This window comes from Mauremys mutica, chromosome 12 (genome assembly GCF_020497125.1).
Source record: "Mauremys mutica isolate MM-2020 ecotype Southern chromosome 12, ASM2049712v1, whole genome shotgun sequence".
Classification (NCBI taxonomy): Eukaryota; Metazoa; Chordata; order Testudines; family Geoemydidae; genus Mauremys; species Mauremys mutica.
This window is the reverse complement of record NC_059083.1, coordinates 36,512,204-36,533,782: the sequence shown is the minus strand read 5'-3', so window position 1 is coordinate 36,533,782 and position 21,579 is coordinate 36,512,204. Positions and strand designations below refer to the sequence as shown.

At 45.3% G+C, this 21,579-nt stretch overlaps 1 protein-coding gene across 1 annotated transcript; it reads right to left on the bottom strand.

Moving 5' to 3' along the window:
• Positions 1–14,339: 14,339 nt before the first annotated feature.
• Positions 14,340–15,299, bottom strand: LOC123346717 (olfactory receptor 14A16-like). Its single transcript, XM_044984191.1, has one exon. The coding sequence runs from the start codon at positions 15,297–15,299 to the stop codon at positions 14,340–14,342; it is 960 nt and encodes a 319-aa protein (XP_044840126.1).
• Positions 15,300–21,579: the final 6,280 nt, after the last annotated feature.

Genomic DNA, 21,579 nt, shown 5'->3' with positions numbered 1-21,579 from the left:
GTTACTGATTGCTTTGACTACTTGGATCACAGCAACCCCCACTGTAGATTTGCCCGCTCCAAACTGATTCCCGACTGACCAGTAGCTGTCTGGCGTTGCAAGCTTCCACAGGCCTATTGCCACTCACTTCTCAACTGCCAGGGCAGGTCTCATCTTGGTATTCCTGCACTTTAGGGTGGGGAAAAGCAACTCACAAAGTTCAAAGAAAGTGGCCTTACGCATGCAAAAGTTTTGCAGCCACTGGGAATCATCCCATAACTGCAACACTTTTCGGTCCCACCAGTCTGTGCTTGTTTGCTGGGTCCAGAATGGGCGTTCCACAGTATCAACCTGCCCCACTGCCACCATGATGTCCCCATTGCAACATCCCATGCTATCAGAAATGTCTGTGTCCATGTGTTCCTCAGAATTGTCTGCGTGCTGGCAGCTCCTAGCGAGGCTCTGCACATACTGCAGGATAATGCGCGAGGTGTTTACAATGCTCACAAAAGCAGTGCGCAGCTGAGCGGGCTCCATGCTTGCCGTGCTATGATGTCTTCACAGATAACCCAGGAAAAATGTCTGAAATGATTCTTTGCCAGTACTTTCAAGGAGAGAGGAGAGACTGACGACATGTACCCCAAAACACCCACAACAATGTTTTTGCTCCATCAGGCATTGGGAGCTTAACCCAGAATTCCAATGGGCAGTGGGGACTGTTGGATAGCTACCCACAGTGCACCACTCCATGAGTTGATGTTAGCCACGGTATTGAGGACACACTCCACAGACCTACTGCCAGGGATGAAAGTAATTTAAAGGACTTACCGGTATGCCAGAGTCCTGAGGGGGGCGTGGCCTCAACTGGAAGAGGTGTGTCCTCAACCGGAAGAGGTGGTACCCTTCAAGATTTGAAGGCCCTGGGGCTCCGGCTGTGGCTGGGAGCCCCAGAGCCTTTAAATCACCCAGGATCTACCAGCTGAAGAGGTGGCTGGGAGCCCTGGGGCTCAGGAATGAATTAAAGGGTCCAGGACTCCGGTCACTGTGGAGTTCTGGGCCCTTTAAATCACCGCGGGAGCCCGGCTGCCGGAGTTCCGGCAGCACTTTAAAAGGCCCTTTAAATCACCACCACAGAAGCAGGTCCAATCCGGTATGGCGTACTCGCACTTGCCGGTACATGGTACGGGACTGTACCGGCTTACTTTCACCTCTGCCTACTGTCTTTAGTGGGGACATACCTGACGGATGGTATAAAATCATTTTCTAAAGATGGACTTCTATTATATTTTGTAATGTAGACATACCTGAAGGCTGCAAGATGAAATGTTTATCATGGGACTTGAACCTACAACCTTGAGAATAAGAAACTAACGCACTACAAACTGAGCTGGTTGGGCTCTCCCTGAAGTTTTTTCAAAGACACAGATGGTGGAGAAGGCGCCCTAAGGACGTTTCTTTGCGCACTGAGATTAGTTTTCAGACATTTCCCTTCTTTCCTTGTTCCTTCGCTCTCCAACTAGCAAACAGGGCCTGTTACAAGGCTAGTTAGATGCTGGTGTCTAGACCAGAGAAGTGGGGTTCATCTAGCAGCTGCTCAGAGAAACCTGTGCGGGAGAGTGGAATTGAAGATTCTCCCACCAGGAGGAGGTGCTGTTTCTCAGAAAAAGCTTCTCAGCGCCCAAACAGGGGGCAGACAAGACAGTCCCCCACCGGCCGCCAGACACATGTTTTCGCAAAGAATCAGATCTCCCTGATAAAACTTCTCGAAAGATGCCCAGCTCCAGGAATGTCAGAGAAGGGAATGACTGTTTGCCTTAGGAGGTGGCTGAGGGAAACCTGCAGGTCCTTAGGCCCCTCCAGTATCTGATGAAACCATTTTTGGGAAGGGGCCCGGGTAGCCGAGGAAGACAAAGACAGGAAAGAAGGGCTTGCAGCTGTTATGTCCTAGGGGCAGCCGGTGTAGGAAGCAATCACTTGAGGCCAGAGAGCAGACAGCTAACCAAAACCTCCATTTTATTTACAGACACAGAGAGCTCACTCAGCCGGTTGAAACCGGCTGAGCTATCCCTTAATAGTCTAACTCAGTTGCCATAGTAACAAAACCCATGACAACCAAATACACAACATATTCCTCCACCCCTAATAAGAACATCCCCAAAATAAAACACACACTAAACTAGAGAAGGAGGGTAGACTGCCTCCATTCCCGGCTAAACCTTGGGGATTATTTTGCCCCATAACCGTGGGTTCGCCCTAACTAAAGATCCAGCCGATGAGGAGGCCTTCTGTCTCTAGGTGGATTACGGCGAACTTCTGGTGTTGTTGCACCCGAAAGTACTAGGGGCTCAGGGTCCGCAGCACGAATAGGTGAGGAGGTGGTATCAGCTCGTGCTGGGCAAAGGGGTATCTCAGCTGCCGGCGGTAATGGAGGAGAACAGTCAGGAACAGGTGACTCATGATTCAGTGTCTCACCAGGAGGGGTGAAGTCAGACCCCTCAACTGCAGATGCGTCCTGAAGACTGGCATGACCTGGCAACAGCTGATCTACATGTCGCCGCCAAGTAAGATTCACTGCAGTCCGGACTGTATAGGAAACAGGTCCTGTTTGAGTGATGACTGTGGCCGGGACCCATTTAGCTCTGGAAGTATAATTCCGAGCCAAAACTGGCTGTCCTGGGCTAAAGGTTCGGTCTTTTGCTCTGGGTGCCCGTCTGATTACTTGATATTGCTGCTGATGTTGCACAGTTTGTCTGGGTTCCGAAGGTTTCAGCAGATCAAAGCAAGTGCGCAGCTGTCGTCCCATCATTAGAAAGGCTGGGGAAGCCTGGGTCGTAGCATGAGGTGTGTTTCTATAGGAAAGTAAGAAGGTATCCAGATGCTTTTTAATGGAGTGTTGTCCCTTTGCTGATTTAAAAGCGTTTTTCATTGTCTGCACAAATCTTTCAGCTAATCCGTTGGTGGACGAATGATATGGTGCTGACGTGATGTGGTGTATCCCATTTGCCTTCATAAAATTTTGAAACTCCTGAGAGACGAACTGCTGTCCGTTGTCGCTCACAAGTTGTTCTGGCAGACCAAAACGACTAAAGAGTCCTCATAGGTTTTGGATAGTACTCTCTGCAGAAGTGGACTGTATTATAGAGACTTCTGGCCATTTAGAATGGGCATCTACTGCCACCAAGAACATGCTTCCTTCAAGGGGGCCAGCAAAGTCAACGTGAATACGTTGCCACGGGTTTTCAGGCCAGTCCCATGGGTGTAGGGGTGCCAAATGGGGTGCATTTCTTACACCCGGACATGACATACAAGCTTTTGCCTTCTCTTCAATAGCACTGTCCAATCTAGGCCACCAAAAATAGCTTCGTGCAATTTCCTTTATGCGCACTATTCCACAGTGACCGGAATGTAGCTGTTCTAACATCTGTGATCTCAGGGGTGGTGGAATAATGACACGCCTCCCCCACAACAAACAATCAGATTGGACCGATAACTCCGTCCGCCTGGACATGTAGGGAACAAGGTCGGGTGAGACCGGAGAGGTTTGTCGAGATTTTCCATGCATCACCAGGTCCATAACTTGGGATAATACTGGGCCAACGCGGGTTGCCTTCTTTATCTGAGTAGCAGTGATGGGTGTATTATCTACCTGTTCAAAGTAGAAGATTTCCTTTTGGGCACTATCTTGATGTTTGACCGGTAAAGGCAACCTTGAGAGGCCATCTGCATTGCCGTGCAGAGTGGATTTCCGATATTTGATTTCATATGTGTGTGCAGAAAGTATCAATGCCCAACGTTGCATACGACTAGCAGCTAATGGGGGAATGCCTGTGTAGGGTCCAAAAATTGATGTCAGAGGTCGATGGTCTGTAAGAAGAGTAAACTTTCGCCCAAACAGGTACTGATGAAACTTCCTAATTCCAAAAACAATTCCTAATGCCTCACGTTCGATTTGGGCGTAGTTAGTTTCTGCTTTGCTTAGAGTGCGTGAAGCAAAAGCAATAGGTCTTTCTTCTCCCGAAGGCATAGTGTGTGACACGAACGCTCCCACTCCATAAGGGGAAGCATCGCAGGCCAATTGCAGGGGTAAGGATGGATCAAAGTGCGTTAGAACTTCAGAATTTAACAATGCATCCTTAGCTTTGTTAAATGCAACATCACAGGCTTCAGTCCACTTCCAGGCCTTGTTCTGCCCAAGGAGCTCATGAAGTGGTTTTAGCAGTGTGGCTAACTGTGAGATGAACTTTCCATAATAGTTCAGTAGTCCTAGAAATGAGCGCAGCTGGCTTACATTTCGAGGTGGGGGAGCCTCCACAATAGCTTTAACTTTTTCAGGGGCCTTATGAAGACCTGCAGAATCGATGATGTGTCCAAAATATTCAACAGAGGGCTTGAAGAATTCACACTTGTCTTTGCGAACTCGTAGGCCATACTCTTCCAGTCTTTGTAGGGTAGCCTCTAAATTCTTTAAGTGATCCTCTTCATTTCTTCCAGTGACCAGGATATCATCCAGATAGCACTGAACTCCTGACAAGCCACACAAGATCTGGTCCATAGCCCTCTGGAACAGGACGGGAGCCGATGTGATTCCGAAGGGTAGGCGACAGTATCGATAAAGCCCCTTATGAGTCACAATAGTCAACAGCTCTTGGGACTTTTCATCAACGTGCATCTGTAAATATGCTTGACTCAGATCAATCTTACTGAACTTTTGTCCCCCAGCCAGGCCTGCGAAGAGGTCATCGATGCGGGGAAGCGGGTATTGCTCTGCACACAACACTGGGTTGACAGTGACTTTAAAATCACCGCAAATCCGGAGAGAGCCATCTTTCTTCACTATTGGAACGATAGGAGTGGCCCATGAGCTATGGGTAACTGGAATTAGGACTCCATTGGTGACCAGGCGCTCCAGGTCTGCTTCAACTTTTGGCCTGATGGCATATGGCACAGTTCGGGCTTTCAGATATTTTGGTGGACTCCCAGGTTTAATGTTCAATGTCACAGTGATTCCCTTCATACTTCCCAAATCATCTCCAAAAACAGCAGCATGTTTCCTTAGTATAGGGGTTAGACTGGTTTCTTCTTTATTCATCCGGTGCACTTCTGCCCAGTTCAGCTGAATCTTCCCAAGCCAAGACCTACCCATTAAGGCTGGGTAGTTACCTCTCACCACAAACAGTGGCAATTTAGCCGCCCGTCCATTGATCTCCACCTTAACATCAATAGTGCCCAACATGGGCACAGCTTCACCTGTATACGTCTTCAGAACAGTTTTTGTTGCCTTAAGCGGAAGATGCTGTAGCTTTTCCTTATACACAGTCTCAGGAACCAGCGAGACAGCTGCACCGGTGTCTAGTTCCATGCGTATAGGTTTGCCCTCCAATAAGGGGGTTACCCAGTATTCATGTGAGCCCGCTGCCAAAAACAAAACATGCAGTGGCACTTCCTCTTGTGAGGCGGTGTCACCTTGATCATCCTGGGTCTGCTCTAGGGTATGCAAGGTTCCTCTTTTTGTCGGCCAGACCACAGGCCTCTTTTTCTTTTGTTTACAGGCACACTCAATGTGTCCCTTTTTGCCACAGTGTCGACATACCAGGTCCTTACACCACCATTCTGATGCCTGGTGTCCTGGCTTACCACAGCGGTAACATTCTTGACTCTGCACAGTTTTGTGGGTCGGTTCTTGTGACACTTTTTGCACCCTAGGGGGTGCACCGATGTATTGTGCCTCCCTTGTAGCCAGTTCCATGGAGACAGCAATATCAACAGCCTTCTGTAATGTAAGCTGAGCCTCTGTCAGTAGGCGCTTCCGTATAGCTTCACTGCAGAGGCCACACACTAGCCTGTCACGCAGGGCATCATTTAACATCTCTTTAAATTCACAGTGTTCTGCTAGCTTTTTTAAAATGGCTACAAATTGTACAACTGTTTCATCTTCCTTTTGGTCTCTTTTGTGGAACCTATATCTTTCAGCAATTACCAGTGGTTTTGGGGAGAAATGAGACCCCAGGATTTCCACAATGTCACTGTAAGATTTAGTCTCAGGCTTAACAGGGTGTAGTAAGCTGCGTAGCAGAGAGTAGGTTTTAGCCCCTACAACAGTTAAGAATATTGGCACCTTCTTCGCTTCTGTAACGTCATTTGCAATACCAAAAAGCTCAAAACGCTCAGTATACACATGCCACTGCTCTGTATTCTCATCAAAAGGCTCCAGGGGCCTGGTCAGAGTAGCCATGATTTTTAGTTTCACTTTCACAGTCAGTGCAAACAAGCAGCTTTTTTTTCTTTGTTTGGTCTTTACGTTGACTTCTACTTCCTTCTGTTACTGGAGCAGCACCAGGATCCCATCCTCGTCGCCAGTGTTATGTCCTAGGGGCAGCCGGTGTAGGAAACAATCACTTGAGGCCAGAAAGCAGACAGCTAACCAAAACCTCCATTTTATTTACAGACACAGAGAGCTCACTCAGCCGGTTGAAACCGGCTGAGCTATCCCTTAATAGTCAAACTCAGTTGCCATAGTAACAAAACCCATGACAACCAAATACACAACAGCAGCTGCTGTGCAAACACCATGTTCCCAGGGGCCCAAGAGAAGTGGCAAGTGGTACGGGGGGGGAGGGTTCAGCACTTTGGCTGCTTCCTGAGGACACAGAACTCAGAACATGGCAAAGCTCAGAGCCCCATTACATGGAATCAGAATGATATCAGCTCACAGCAAGTGGGAGCAACACCCCTCCCTTAGTCTCTATGCCAGAGCTCCTACAAGCTGTGTGTCCTTCCCTGAAGAGGGTGCAGGTAGGCTGCTGAGAGGGTGGTGCTGGGGTAAATGAAGCAGCGGAGGCTTGTTCCTCTTGAGTTCTCTTTGTGTTACTCTTGTGATTCTGAGGTAGGAAGCTGAAGCACAATTTGCGTTTGCTTCAATGCCTTCGGTTGGGCTCAGTTTGTGACCCTGAGCACAGGGGTTCCTGCACTCTCTGCTCTTAACCCCTCAGGGGAATGGACAATGGACCAACTGCATATGCTGGGCAGAAAGTAGCCTAAGAAAGATAAGCATAGGTGAGAAAAGGGGAGTGGATGTGAGCTTTCTTGGTTCTGAGGTGTATGAAAAGGCTACAAAGCACCATGCCTCTGGATTGCATCAACATGCAGAAAGCCTTATAAGGCAGCCACTGTCAAATCCAATTTTATAAGAACTTACTGAGGCTGTTGAGAAAGCTGGAGACACAACTCAGTTTACATGAACCAACATGGCTGTTGCATCATACCACACACTACAAGCCATAGGCCAATGTTAAGTGCATTGTCACTTGTTAATCCTGAATTTGGACACTGGTTTCAAACAAGACTGGCAAATGCTCACTGTCTTTCTGAAAAAACTCAGCTGACTTTCTAGAAGCATGTGGTGCAACAGTGAAAGACTCTGCAGTTGAAAAAGTGAAGAACTCTCTCACCATATTCAAAATATGTGCATACATGGCTGATGAATGCACCAGTGCAAATAGGCATCAGGTATTAAGTATCAAGTATTAAGTCATTGCATATGTCATTGATTTCTGTGGTGGGCCAGTAGATGCATTCTAGATGCTCATGTTATAGAAGACACATCAGGGGCATCTGTGACACCTTAGAAGAGTTAAATGCATGTAAACTGAACCCCAAACAGATGGCTGCTTGCGCATTTGATGGAGCTACAAACATCTCTGGAAGACATAGTGGAGTACAAGCTTTGCTCAGAGAAAAGTGTAACCCTAATCTCTCCTATACATACTGCAGAGGCCATCTACTCCAACTAGCACTAGTACGAGCTGCAGAATCTTCAAAAGTCATTAGAAAGCCATAAATATAATGGATTTTTATACTCGTTTTTTTCAGCAAGGGTCCAAAAGGACTGAACCTCTTGGAAACAACTAGAAGATACACTGGGATTGAAGTTCAAATTAGTCCAACCTGGGAAAACCCGCTGGCTTTCTCATGAACGATCCTTGGCTGTTGTCTTAAAATTACTGCAACTGTTATTACTGGCTTTGGAAAGTATCTACCAAGATAGGACAGATCTAAGTAGTGAGGCTGGTGGATTCCTTTTGCTGCTACGGTCAGAGAAGACTATTGCCATTCTCTCTCTTGTAAGTCTCCTGTTAAAACCACTTGGGTCATTATACAATGCCATCCAGGCATCCGCTGCAACAGTAGAAGATCTTTGTCCAGCAATAGAAGCTACCCTTGGATCAGTCAGAGAGATCCACTGAAAATGTACTGGAAGAAGCAAAGACTTCAGTTCAGAAATTGACTAATTAAGGTACTTATATTGACTCCCTAAGTGAAGAGGACAAGATGTGTTTGTTAAACCAGCTGAAAAAAACCACAGACTTGAGTCTTACAAATCTACAATAGTGATTTCTGGATTCTATCAACCTCCATATCATTTTTAGAGAGGCCTGTCTTATAGAACACCAATAGTTGAGTGGAGTGAGGCACTACCAGCAATGGGGTTGCCATGTGATCAGGACAGAATAGAGAATTTGAACACAAAGTCCAATATCATATGACGAATGAATGAAGATTTAACTTCGACTTCTTTATCGTCACTAGTGGCTCGACCCAATTTTTGTACTATGTTCCCTGGGATCAAAGATGTAGGAATTCATCTCTTACTACTCCCAGTCACAACAGCTACAGTCCTCATTAAACAGAATTTTGTTTTCTAAAAGAAGTTGCCTTCTGCCTGATCATCAGCATGTCATGAAGGACTGGAAGTAACAGACACACAAGAAGACACCAAAGAGTGCAAGAAGCCAAGATGGATGTAGATGTTGTGCTTCCTAGTAGACTTGAGTAGCCAACTTTAATTGTTATGATGCTTTTAAAATATGAGTTAAATCTAATAAAATGGTCATGAAACATTTTTCAGTTTTTAATATATAAGCAGAGTCAGGATGAGATCTACCCTGACATCTGGTGGTTAATTATGGCGAGTGTGGAAAATAACTTAGGGGGCTGATCTTGTTTGCATAGGCACACCCACTCCACCTAGCATGAGCCCACGGCAGCCCAAAATGGTCACTTTCACGGCTGTGGGATCCCCAAGTTATTGATTATTGGGGTAGAAGGAATAAAGTGTTCTTACCATGATTATGTGAATGAAGGACTATGGGACTGTTTTATGACAGAGGGTCTCAGCATCAACTAAGTATCACTCGCTAGACAAGGGACATGGGTTCCAAAACCCAGTGAATTGAGAGAGGCTGGGGACAGGTATGGACCCCTTTTGAGGGCCTGGCACACTAGTTCCCATATTCCTCTCCCTCTCCATTATTGAATAGCAGAGCTAATTTTGATTCCACTAGGAGTCTAGCTAGAGCCTGCTGAGCTGAATTCACTTTGGGCCAATAGTGCAACCACTAAAAGAGCTAAAATTACTGAGCTGAGATCACTGTGTTATCTAGTGGGGGAGCCTGAAGATATATTGCTAAGTGGTGAGCAGAGCAGTTTGCAGGATGGTTGGAGTGGAGCAGAGCAGTTTGTGGGGACAGCCGGTGGAGCAGAGCAGCTGGCGGAGCTGAGCAGCTTGTGGGATGGTTGGAGCGGCCCACGGAACAGCAAGTGGAGCGGAGCGGAGCAGTTTGCGGGGACGGCTGGAGGAGCGGAGCGGAGCGGCTGGTGGAGCAGAGCCGTTTGTAGTGACGGCTGCAGCAGACCGCCGTGGAGAGGTGGGGCAGTCGGCCTTGGCCCACGTAAGGTGCCCCTTGACACCCTGTGTGCCCCCCCATTCCACCCAGGCTGGCGGGGTAAAACTCTGCAGATGAACTTTTGAACTCTGGGGCGGCACTGACCAGGGACAAACAGGAATGTAACCTGTTTATGGTGTTTCACCAACGTAATGCCGCATTGTTTCCCTCCTTTATTAAAAGGATTTTGCTACATTCAGACTCCGTGCTTGCAAAAGGGGAATTATTGCCTCCTAGAGGCGCCCGGGGGGTAGTATGTAATTCTCCCAGGTCACTGGGTGGGGGCTTGAGCCGGTTTTGCATTGCGCTATTGAAACGGAACCCCTGGATACTGAACCCGGCCCTTGTTGCTGCCAACTCAGAGAGGCAGAAGGGTTACAAATATGTTGGCATACAGCCCACCTTTGCACTCACAGTCTCAACCTTTGTTTGCCTTCACCCCCCTGAATATTCCAAACCCCCCCCATTTCAATTCCTGGGGAAAACAATGGCAGGGGGAGTGTAGGGAAGTCCATGTGATTATCTCCCACTGCCTCCCTACAGTGATTTCTCCCCACAGACCCAGCCACAGACCCACAGCCTCCTCTCCCCACAAACCCAGGAGATCCACCCCCTCCCATGCAGTCCAAGCAGGAGTGTGTTTGCTGCAGGGAGCCAGCATGCTCAACTGGGCAGTAGCTAAGTGAGCTCTCCACACCAAGCAAACAGGAAGAGCAATTTCAAAACTTCCTGGGGCTTTGAAAGGGAAGGGCTGTGTGCCAGTGTAGCTGGATGCAGGGCAGCAGGGTTCAAAATGGTGACCAGACCAGTCACGGTGGGCATTGTGGGGTACCTCCTGAAGGCCAGTTATGGTGATGTAAGGAATGTCACTCTATCTATGTCACAAAAAACTCTACGCCTTTCACCGAGGTGATTCTATTATGCTGGTGTAGTAGGAGAGTGGGCTGAGAATTGTAGTGTGTACATCATCACTGTTTTGTTGACAGAAGCTGCCTTTTCTCGACAAAAATGTGTAATGTAGACAAGGCCAGAGTGTCGCAGATAAATATGAAGTAGAACAGATAGTTTAGCATAAGTAGTTAGCACATATTCCAAGGGACCATTCAAGATGAAGTGTCCCATTAACACTCCTCTGGTTGTTGAACAAAACAGAGCACACAGAAGCCCAAATGGCAGTTGTGCAATCTTCCCCCACTCAACAGTCTCTGGAAATGTGCCTCTATCCTGCCCTGGAAGAATCCTTTCTGTACATGAAAAGAGATTCTCTTCTCCATATCCCTGCATGCTTCCTTAGTAATGGACCACAAGGGTGCAAATTATGGCCATTAGTGTGATGGGGAGACATCTTCTGCGAACTGGACAAAGATACCCAGAGCATTTCATACAGGCCACCATAAAGAAATCAGAAAAAACTAACAATTATTTATCCAGAGTGGAACAGCTTCCAATGGAGTGATTGTGGGACCCTCACATCAGAATACTCCTAACACTGATGACATGGACAGGGCACTGGATCCTTTCTCTATGCAAGTCCTTGTCAATGATGATCTCTCTTTCTACTCCATTCATAAGTGTGGTGTCTAAAGTCACTGACACATCAGGTCCTAGAATCCTAATTATTGAAAGAAGCCAGCAAGAGTGGAAGAATGACTCCCCCCTCTATTTAAACAGGATACTACTGGTGCTGTAACACTCAGTGAGCCAAATTCACCCCTGGTATCAGAGGGCACAGCTTTAATGTAGGTTACATTGCCCTGACAGATTACATAAGAGCTGAATTGTGTTGTTCCTTGCAAGACCCACAACTCCAAGTCTGGAGAATCCTTGCAAGTTTTCAGATGTGAAATGCTATAAAATCAAGGGACAGCAATATTTCTGTTATTTGTTCATTTGGACTGGTAAGAAAGTCCAAACGCTAGACCTCTGCCCAGTATTGTAAAAATATATGCAAAATACACTGACTTGGTCCACCAAATCTTCACCCATTCATCCTGGGTAACATTCTCCTTCCTTCAGCATTAAACTCTCCCATTAACCATTTGTAATTTTTCAACATTAACCAATGGCAATGTTTTCCCTATCAGTCAACTAGAACATTCTCCTCCTTCAACCACCCATAGACTCCTCTGCCCTCCACTAACCAGACAAAACTGTCCTTCACCACCCGTAGACTCCTCTGCCCTCTACTAATGATAAGATTATCCTCCAGTCACCTTCCAAAACATTCTCCAGCAGAACCAGCCATAGACCTCTTTGCCCTTCACCACCCATAGTCTTCTGCACTTGACAACAATTACAGACCTTCCCTCCTCCTTATTCCCTATTCACAATCCATACAATTCACCTTAACCAAACTAGACTTCCCTTTTCACTGACTGGGAGATTGTTCCCCATTTTTCAGGATCCCAAGTGTGATACTTCCATTTGTTCAGAGAAGCAAAAGAGAGCATGTTAAAAATGTATCCAGTCAAAACAGCTCAAAATTCAAACACCGAGTATTTTAGGATGAACTGTTTGTAAATGACAGAGTAAGACATAGCCATAAAATCTTTGTTAAATAAAGTTAATAAGGAGTACTTATAAGAAAATCATGATCTGGACATAGACAATCATTAACAGGAAAAGAAACACAATAATTTGCACAATAATTTCATGATCTACCTAGATAGCTAGCTAACATAATTCACAATTAAATAGAAATCTATCATTATGATTAAATGAAGTTGTGTGGTAGGACGAGGAATAGCCCTGTTTGTCTGTCTCTCTATCTAATCACATACTCTCCTTTTGTCTCTCATATATGTAGTGTACACAACCATGCACAAAGATGATATTCTAATACTAATAGCAGGCCATTTCAGAGATCCTTCCTCAGTTTGGATGTGAATAGATCTACATGGGCTGGTTTATGGAACACCAGATCAGTGCAAGGATGACACTTTTCCACTTACACCAAGGTTAGAACAAAACGACACCAAACAAGAAACATGTCCCTACTGAGTGCTGCCCAGTGACTTTGGGCCAGAACCTTATTAGTAGTAAACTTGTAATGTTATTAGGTCTACTCTGCATTGGTGCTGGTCTAGCTGATTTGGGAAATCTGACCCTTACCTCTCTGTCACACTCACTTTCTCCAGGGTGCTGTCAGCCAAATCTGAATCCTTGTGTATAGATGCTACTGGCCAAATCCTGATCTCCTTGAAGTGATGGGCTAAACTCTAATGGCTTCCATTGAATACAAATTTGACCTCATTATTCCGAGTCAGATTTTCTTTAGGAAACTCAGGGGAAAGTTTCTCTTCAAAATATCCTTTCCACCATAGCAAGAATGACAGTTTTTACATATTTGTTTACGTAAAAACAATAGAAAAGATACCTAACTGAGATTTCAGAGTAGCAGCTGTGTTAGTCTGTATCTGCAAAAAGGAGTACTTGTGGCCCCTTAGAGAAAAAAATCTTTTAAAGTGATAATCGAGATGACCCATAGGGGAAATAGATTCAATTAGTGTAATGGCCCAAGCATTCCCAGTCTCTGTTCAAACCTAAGTTAATTGTATCTAATTTGCATATTAATTCAAGTTCAACAGTCTCTCTTTGGAGTCTGTTTTTTGAAGGTTTTTTGTTGTAAAATTGCCACCTTCAAGTCTGTCACTGAGTGGTTAGAGATGTTGAAGTGTTCTCCCACTGGTTTTTGAATGTTATGATTCCTGATGTCAGATTTGTTTCCATTTATTCTTTTGCATAGAGATTGTCCCTCGAAGAATTCCAGCATGATTTTAACAATTTCCATCCCACCATCAACCTTTTTTTCTCCTGCTGATGATAGCTCATCTCAATTGATTGGTCTCTTACAGTTGCTATGCCTACTTCCCCCTTATCATGTTCTCTGTATGTATAAATATCTCCTTGCTGTGTGTTACAGGCTATGCATCCGATGAAGTGGGCTGTAGCCAACGAAAGCTTATTCTCAAATAAATTTGTTAGTCTCTAATGTGCCACAAGTACTCCTCTTCTAACCAAGATGGTTATTTTTCTAACATATCATTAATAATACAATCATATCTCAACAGTATACACATAACTATTTCTGGAGGAACTCAGCCATGCAGAAACCTCTTTTGTACCCTTTTATCACTGACGGGGAGCAAACCTACAGCTCACTCAGAAAACTCCATCAGAGAGATGACACTATTGGCACTTCCAAGATGGACAAACATTGAAAATCCTGTCTAACCAAATCCTCACCATCTCCCCATGCCTTCCCACCTCCACAACCTCCTGCAACAAAGAAACAAACCAACCAGTTAAGCAAAATACACTGATACCTCAATCCGAGTTTTTATCTCAAAAAAATAAGAAGAGCCAGAGACCTCACAAGGGACTTTGCTATGGCTACTGATTTTATGGGCAAGGGGTTCAGATAGTATGGTGATGGGTAGCAGAATATGATAGATAGATTCCAATCTTATTTACATTGGTGCAAACCTATGGTAACTCCTTTTTTCTTGAGCCATGTTTGTCTGGATTTTTCCTAGTGTAAATACCCAATTCTGCATAAACAGATTGCATAGTATTTTCTCATGGAGGCAATAATGTTGTCAGCTGATTATATTTATAAAGAAACACAGAATGAAATTGTTACTGAAGGAGAAATAAGGACACTTTATTCTTAGAGAATAACCTCCAACCTATAAGTTTACTCAGTGCACCTTTGAGCTCCTTGTTTCTCATGCTGTAGATGAGGGGATTTATCATTGGTGGCAACACAGAATAGAGAACAGCCACTAAGAGTTTTAGAACTGATGGAGAGCTGGAGGTGGGTTTCAAGTAGGCAAAAATCCCAGTGCAAATAAACAAGGAGACCACAATGAGGTGAGGGAGGCAGGTGGAGAAAGCTTTATGTCGGCCTTGCTCAGAGGGGATTCCCAACACTGTTGTGAAGATCTGAACATATGAAACAATTATGAAAACAAAGCAGCTTAAGCCTAAGAATAAACTAAAGATGAGAAACCCAACTTCATTGAGGTCTGAGTCAGAGCAGGCAAGCTTGAGGAGCTGGGGGATTTCACAGAAGAACTGATCCACCTCGTTGCCTCCACAGAAGGATGTTGCAAATGTGTTTCCAGTGTGCACTACAGAGTAGAGAATAACACTGATCCAGGCACTGACTGCCATTTGGACACAAGCTTTGCTGTTCATCACTGTCTCATAATGCAGTGGTTGGCAGATGGCAACGTATCGGTCATATGCCATAATGGTCAGTATGGCAAAATCTGCTGAAGCAAAGAAGAAGATGAGAAAGACTTGGGCGACACATCCAGAATAAGAAATCGATCTGGTGTTCATGAGGGAGTTGGCCATCGATTTGGGGATGGTGACAGAGATGAAGCCAAGGTCTAGGATGGACAGGTTAATCAGGAAGAAGTACATAGGGGTGTGAAGATGGTGGTCGAGGGCTATGGCTGTGAGGATGAGAAGGTTCCCCAGCAGGGATGCCAGGTAAAGCACTAGAAACACCACAAAGTGTAAAATCTGCAGCTCCCGAACATCAGAGAATCCCAGGAGAAGGAATTCAGTCACCACAGTTCGGTTGGACATTTTCTTCCTCACCACACAGGTGTGCTGGCTGTAATGGGAATGAGAAAGACAATGGTCAGAATTAGAGCAACAGAGGGAATGCTCCTCACCTCTGACAATCAGTCAGTCCCATTATGACAATCAGTCCATTATGTTATCACACTAGTGTAAATTGGGTCAACTCCTTTAAATTCAATAGAGCTTCGTTACTTTACCCCATCTGAGGATTTGGCCCAATATGTGGCTTGAGAAAATGCACTATGGAGGATGGAAGAAAGTACAATCCAAACCCAACAATTTTTACAAATAAGGTCCCTGTGTTGCGACCATCACCAAGCTCAGAGCTTGATTATGAAATGGATAGACGAAAATGCCAACACAGCCTGATTCCCACTTGGCAGGGCAATATAATGTAGATTCACCCAGCATTATAAGTAGCAGCTCATCTGCGATTTTTCTACCCTAAGCTCTGTGCCTAGACAGCATGTTGCCTGTTCCAAACTGATTTACGGCACCAACTCCCAGCTGCATTTAAGCCTGCATGTAACAATGGACTAGCAGCATCCCTCTGTCACTCTATGTTGTATCGTTTATTCTGCGCTGCGTGGTGGAGGGGTTGTCAGGACACTTTGGCTCTACTCTTGATTGGCCTGAGGTCACACAGCAAGTCACTGGCAGAGACATTTCCCCTCTTTCTGCCTCTGTTTCCCCTCCCTCCTTTTCTGTGCTCTGTCTACTAGGACTGTAAGGGCTTTCTGAGAGGGGCTGTGGGGCAGATTTTTAACGGTATTGAGGTACCTAGTGGGATTCCCAAAGCATCAGGACCCTCAACACCCCTTGAAATCAATGAGTTGTGAACTCGTAGGTGCTTCTGAAAATCCCACTAGGCACCTAAATACCTTTGGAAACATGGTCCCATGCCTTACTCTGTGTAAGTTCTGCACCACCATTTACACTCAGCTGGCAGCAGTGTGGAGCTAGGAGAGGAGCTCTCAGTTCTACTCCCAGTGAGCTCCTGCTTTTCTCCAAATATTTTGTGATTGGTTTCTAAAGTAATTGAAACTCAAAACCCAAATTTTTTGGTTTTGTGATTAAAGAAAAACAATTTTCAGCCGAAAGTTTTCCTGTGACAAATATTGGGGGGTGGAGGGGATGGATTTTTGGTTTTCAGTGAAAAGTCAAAATTTTCCTGAATGGTGGAAATGTTCCAATCAGCAGTAGGTATCCTATTAAATTGAGAGTAAAAGTCTTAATGAGTTCATACCGTAATTCATATCTCTCATCTTAATTTTCCCCTGTATGTTGAGCCCCAAACATATTTAATTGAAAGAGCAAACTTACTGTGCTGATCTTTGTGGATTTTTTCCCAACATATGATCCAGTTGGTCCAGCACCAGGGTTCTTTTGTCAATATCTATCTACTTACCAGAAGCTAAATGCTAAAGGCACATGCATCTGAGAATCCTTCCCCTCCCTCTCTTCATTTTAAGACTGCACAGCCAGAACTAGTCTCAAACCTATTGCTCTCTGCAGATGAGCTGTCTGTAGCTGGCATTGAGCATCTCTGGCATTAAAGGACTGATGCTGCAGGAGGGTGATTTATTCATGTCTATTTCGTAAAGGCTAGTGGGACTCACTCCCTGGAGCCTGCACAGCTCAGCATCAGAGGCCCACAGGCAAGTGCATAGATGCCTAGGTGATAAAGCAAAAGAGCCATTCTGTCCCTCATGTCTGAACCCCACATAAGACAGGGCCCACGATCTCCCCCAAAGTTCCCTGATTCCAGCCCAGCTTCTGTGTTATCTGTGAGCCAGGATTACAAAGATGGAGACAGGCACCTACGGGGATCAATGCTCCTAAATGAGCTAGGTGTCTAAGTCCCATGGTCATTCAGTGGGAGTGAGGAGCTTACATGCTATTGTAAATCCCAATAGGCAGCTATCTCCTTTTTTAAGTGCCTAAACCACTTTACAATCCTGGCCCTGTGTCTCTCATTAACTTCCAAGGCCTGGGCTTCTGAATTGCAGAAAACGGTGCCTGATATTTGCAAAGGAGCTTATGGCAATACGGCGTGGTACATTTTGGGCTCCTAACTCACTTAGATGCCCTTGAGAATCCCAACCTGTAATGATAACTAGGACAGCCAGGCATCTAGAGAAAGGAGATCAAGATGCTAAGAACTCCTGTGATCGAAGCCCAGCTATGCAGTTATGTTACCTCAACTCTCTATGCCTCACTTTACCAAAATCTGGGGGATAATAATTGAGAATGGATGAAAATTTTATAAAGAAACATTTATTTAGAGATGATCCATGATTCACCCACTAAACCCATCTTACCCTAGACCAGTGGTCCCCAGCCTTTTTTGTCTGGCAGGTGCTGGACGACAAGCCACCGAGGACTGTGGCTGGCGGACAAGCATCCGCCTAAATGCCACTGAGAAGCGGCAAAGTCAATAGGCGTCGCTGCCGAAATGCCAATGACAAGCAGTGTCATCCAGAGGCGTCGCCACCAAAATGCCACTGAAAATTAGTGGCATTTCTGCAGCGATGCCTCTGGATGATGCTGCTTCTCAGCGACATTTTGGCAGATGCTTGTCTGCTGGATAGTACACGGGTGCATATAGATGCCCCGGTGGTCACCAGGCCTCTTGCAGGCACCGTGTTGAGGACTATTGTCCTAGACTCTGAATATTTCCCTACCTCTCCCTCAACTAGCCCAGACTCCCAAGCAAACACTCACAGCCCATAATTTTCTCCCACCCCTCTCACAATCCCCACCACACAGACCCTGTCAGCCTCTGTTCTTTGAGATTCCCATCTCCCATGTCCGAGAGTCAATTCCTTCACCCAGAGTTCCTGACTCAGAAATCCCTGCTTAGCCCCTCTGGCCACCAATAACCTCTTCTGACCACCAGTCCTCTCCTCTGCTCAGCCCCACTTGCCTGATATGGCCCCAGCCCCAGGGAAAAGCCCCCAACCCCTGGCTCCAAAACTTGCCCATTGTCTTCTCCTCCTCCCCATAGGCAAGCCCTGGCCACCACTTCCTTCTTTCCCCACTCTCCTTCCTCTGCCTGGCCCAGCCCCTTTTCTGAACAGTATTTCCAGGGTGGCCTCTGCCCACTGCCAACCAGTACACAGCTAACCTGGGGAACTCACTTCCACAAGGTTTTGCTAAGACAAAATTACCAGCGGGGTGAGACATTGGCATGGATCATGAGAGCCTTTGTGGTTACATTAGATGAGAGAATGAATTAAACCACTATGGTGCAGGTCTCCAGCCAGCCATTAACTCACAGGGAATCTCCCTGACATGGAGGTCAGTGAAGAATTGTCCACTGGGGGGGTCCCTGTCCTTCCCTCTTCAGCAGCTAGCGCTGGTCCCTCCAGGAGTCACAGCTCTGAGCTGAGCTGTTCCCAGGAGCCTATGGTAAGAGGCACATTTAGTCCCATAAAGCTCTGCTGACTCTCAGGGCTGGATTCAGACACTCCAGGGCCATGCATGGGGTTGAGAGGCTTCAAAGAGAGGCTGGGACAATGGCATGGGACCTCTGCTGTGTCCCAGGAGAAGAGGAGGTGACTCTCTCCCAACCACCTGGGATTAGGTAGGTGCCCACAGAAAGGCAAGTGGCAGTCATGCCCCCACCCCCAGTCCTTACTTCCCCAGCCAGGGTGTGTCTGCTCGGGTGATGGGGTTGGGGCTGCTGTGCTCTTCTCTGCACCCTGCACAGAGAGCAGCCTACTGGGGTGGGGTTGGTGGGGTCCCCTAGAGCAATGGGGCCAGGAGTTCAAGCCCTGCTCCCAGAACCTTTGTTTCAGGCTCTGTTCAGACTTGAGCAGAAAATAAAGGAGCACTCAAGGAAGTTAAGGCCATTGTGGAGAAACTAATGAATTCTTTACATTTGTTAGGGTTCCCTGCCCACTCTGAACTCTGGGGTACAGATGTGAGGACCTGAATGAAAGATCATTCAAGGCACAAATCCTTTCCTTGTCCTTGGATGGTATTGCTTCCACCACCAAGTGATTTAGACAGAGATTCAGGAAAAGGATCACTTGGAGTTCCTATTTTCCCAAAATATCCCCTGAAGCCCTGTCATAGGTTCCATTCCACTCTGAACCTTAGAGTGTAGAGGAGGGGACCTGCATGTGAACCCCTAAGCTTAATTACCAGCTTAGATCAGTATGCTGCCACCATACAAATATTTGTGTCATTTGGAAAACTCTGTCTTCCCTCCCAAAACCTTCCACTCCATGGGTAGCCTTGACAGACTCCTCCACCAATTCCCTGGTGAACACCGATCCAAACCCCTTGGATCTTAAAACAAGGAAGAATTATTCAATTCCCCCCCCCCTTTTTTTTCCCTCACCAATCCCTGGTGAGTCCAGATCCAATCTGCTTGGATGTAAAAACAAGGATAAATCAATCAGGTTCTTAAAAAGAAGGTTTTTAATTAAATAAAAGAAAGGTAAAAGAAAAAAACCTCTGTGAGATAGCATACAAGCTGATCTCACAGACAACAGATTCAAAACACAGGATATTCCCCTAGGCAAAAACCTTAGTACCCACAAGAATACCCAATTTGATTATCCCCCTAATGCCAAGACAAGTTACAAAAAGAAAATAAACATAAACCTATTTATTTATTTCCTTAATATTCACTACTCTGTTAAGAGGCTGATTCCTTGATCTTTTTTCACTCTGGCCAAAACTGAAACTGACCAAGACAAAGGGAACTTCCCTCCTTCCTTTTGAAACATCCTGTCCCCCCACTGGTTCCTCTGGTCAGGTGTCAGCTAGGCTAGGTGAACTTCTTAACTCTTTACAGGTAAAAGAGGCATTAACCCTTAAGTATCTGTTATGACAAGCCCCTTCTCCCCCTTTCCTGGGGAGGCTTGAGAATAATATACTAACCAATAGGTTAACAAATTGAGCACAGACCAAACCTTTTGGTTTTTCAGACACTAAAAATCAATCAGGTTCTTAAAAGAATAACTTTATTATAAAGTAAAATGTAAAAGAATCACAATAGAAGGTAACTTTACAGGGTAATAATAGATTTAAAACACAGAGGACTACCCTCTGGACTCAACTGCACAGTTACAAAAAACAGCAATAAAACTACCTCTTAGCATAGGGAAAATTCACAAGCTAAAACAAAAGATAATCTAATGCATTTCCTTGCCTTTACTTACAATTTCTGAAATATTATATAATATATATAATTTCAGGTATCTTTTTAGGAGCTGATTTACCTGCTTGGTCTCTCTCTCTGTCCCAAGATAGAACAAACAAAGAGAGCACAAACAAAACCTTTCCTCCCCCCATCCATCCCCTCAGATTTGAGAGTATCTTCTTTCCCCATTGGTCCTTCTGGTCAGGTGCCAACTAGGTTAATTGAACTGATTAAGCCCTTACACATACGTGATTCTGTACCTCTGGCCAGGAGGGATTTTATGTTACTGCATACATAAAGGTTGTCACCTTTCCCCTTATATTTATGACAGCATCAGTCCAGCTGAGGATATGAAGGAGATTCCCAAACCTGAGCCATTCTTTTTAGGTGACAGATCTGAGGAACTGTCCCAAATTGAGGTTTCATTACAGGAGGTTTTGGAACAAATTGATAAATTAAACAGCAATAAGTCACCAGGACCAGATGGTATTCACCCAAGAGTTTTGAAGGAACTCAAATGTGAAACTGAAGAACTACTAACTGTAGTCTATAAACCTATCATTTAAATCAGCTTCTGTACCAGATGACTGGAGGATAGCTAATGTGATGCCAATTTTTAAAAGGGCTCCAGAGGTGATTCCAGCAATTACAGGACAGTAAGCCTGACTTCAGTACTGGGCAAACTGGTTGAAACTATAATAAAGAACAATATTGTCAGACATATAAATGAACATAATTTATTGAGGAAGAGTGAAGGTGGTTTTAGTAAAGGGAAATCATGCTTCACCAATCTACTAGAATTCTTTGAGGGCATCAACAAGCATGTAGACCAGGGGATCCAGTGGATATAGTATACTTCGATTTTCTAGAAAGTCTTTGACAAGGTCCCTCACCAAAAGCTCTTAGGCAAAGTAATGTCACGGGATAAGAGGCAAGGTGCTCTCATTGATTAAAAAAAAGAACGAGGAGTACTTGTGGCACCTTAGAGACTAACAAATTTATTTGGTCATAAGCTTTCGTGGGCTAAAACCCACTTCATTGGATGCATGCAGTGGAAAATACAATAGGAAGATTTATACAGACAGAGGACATGAAAAAATGGGTGTTGCCATACCAACTATAACGAGA

What these genes read in the sequence shown, in the direction of transcription:
- LOC123346717 (XM_044984191.1), bottom strand. Translation starts at nt 15,299, where the DNA reads ATGTCCAACCGAACTGTGGTGACTGAATTCCTTCTCCTGGGATTCTCT.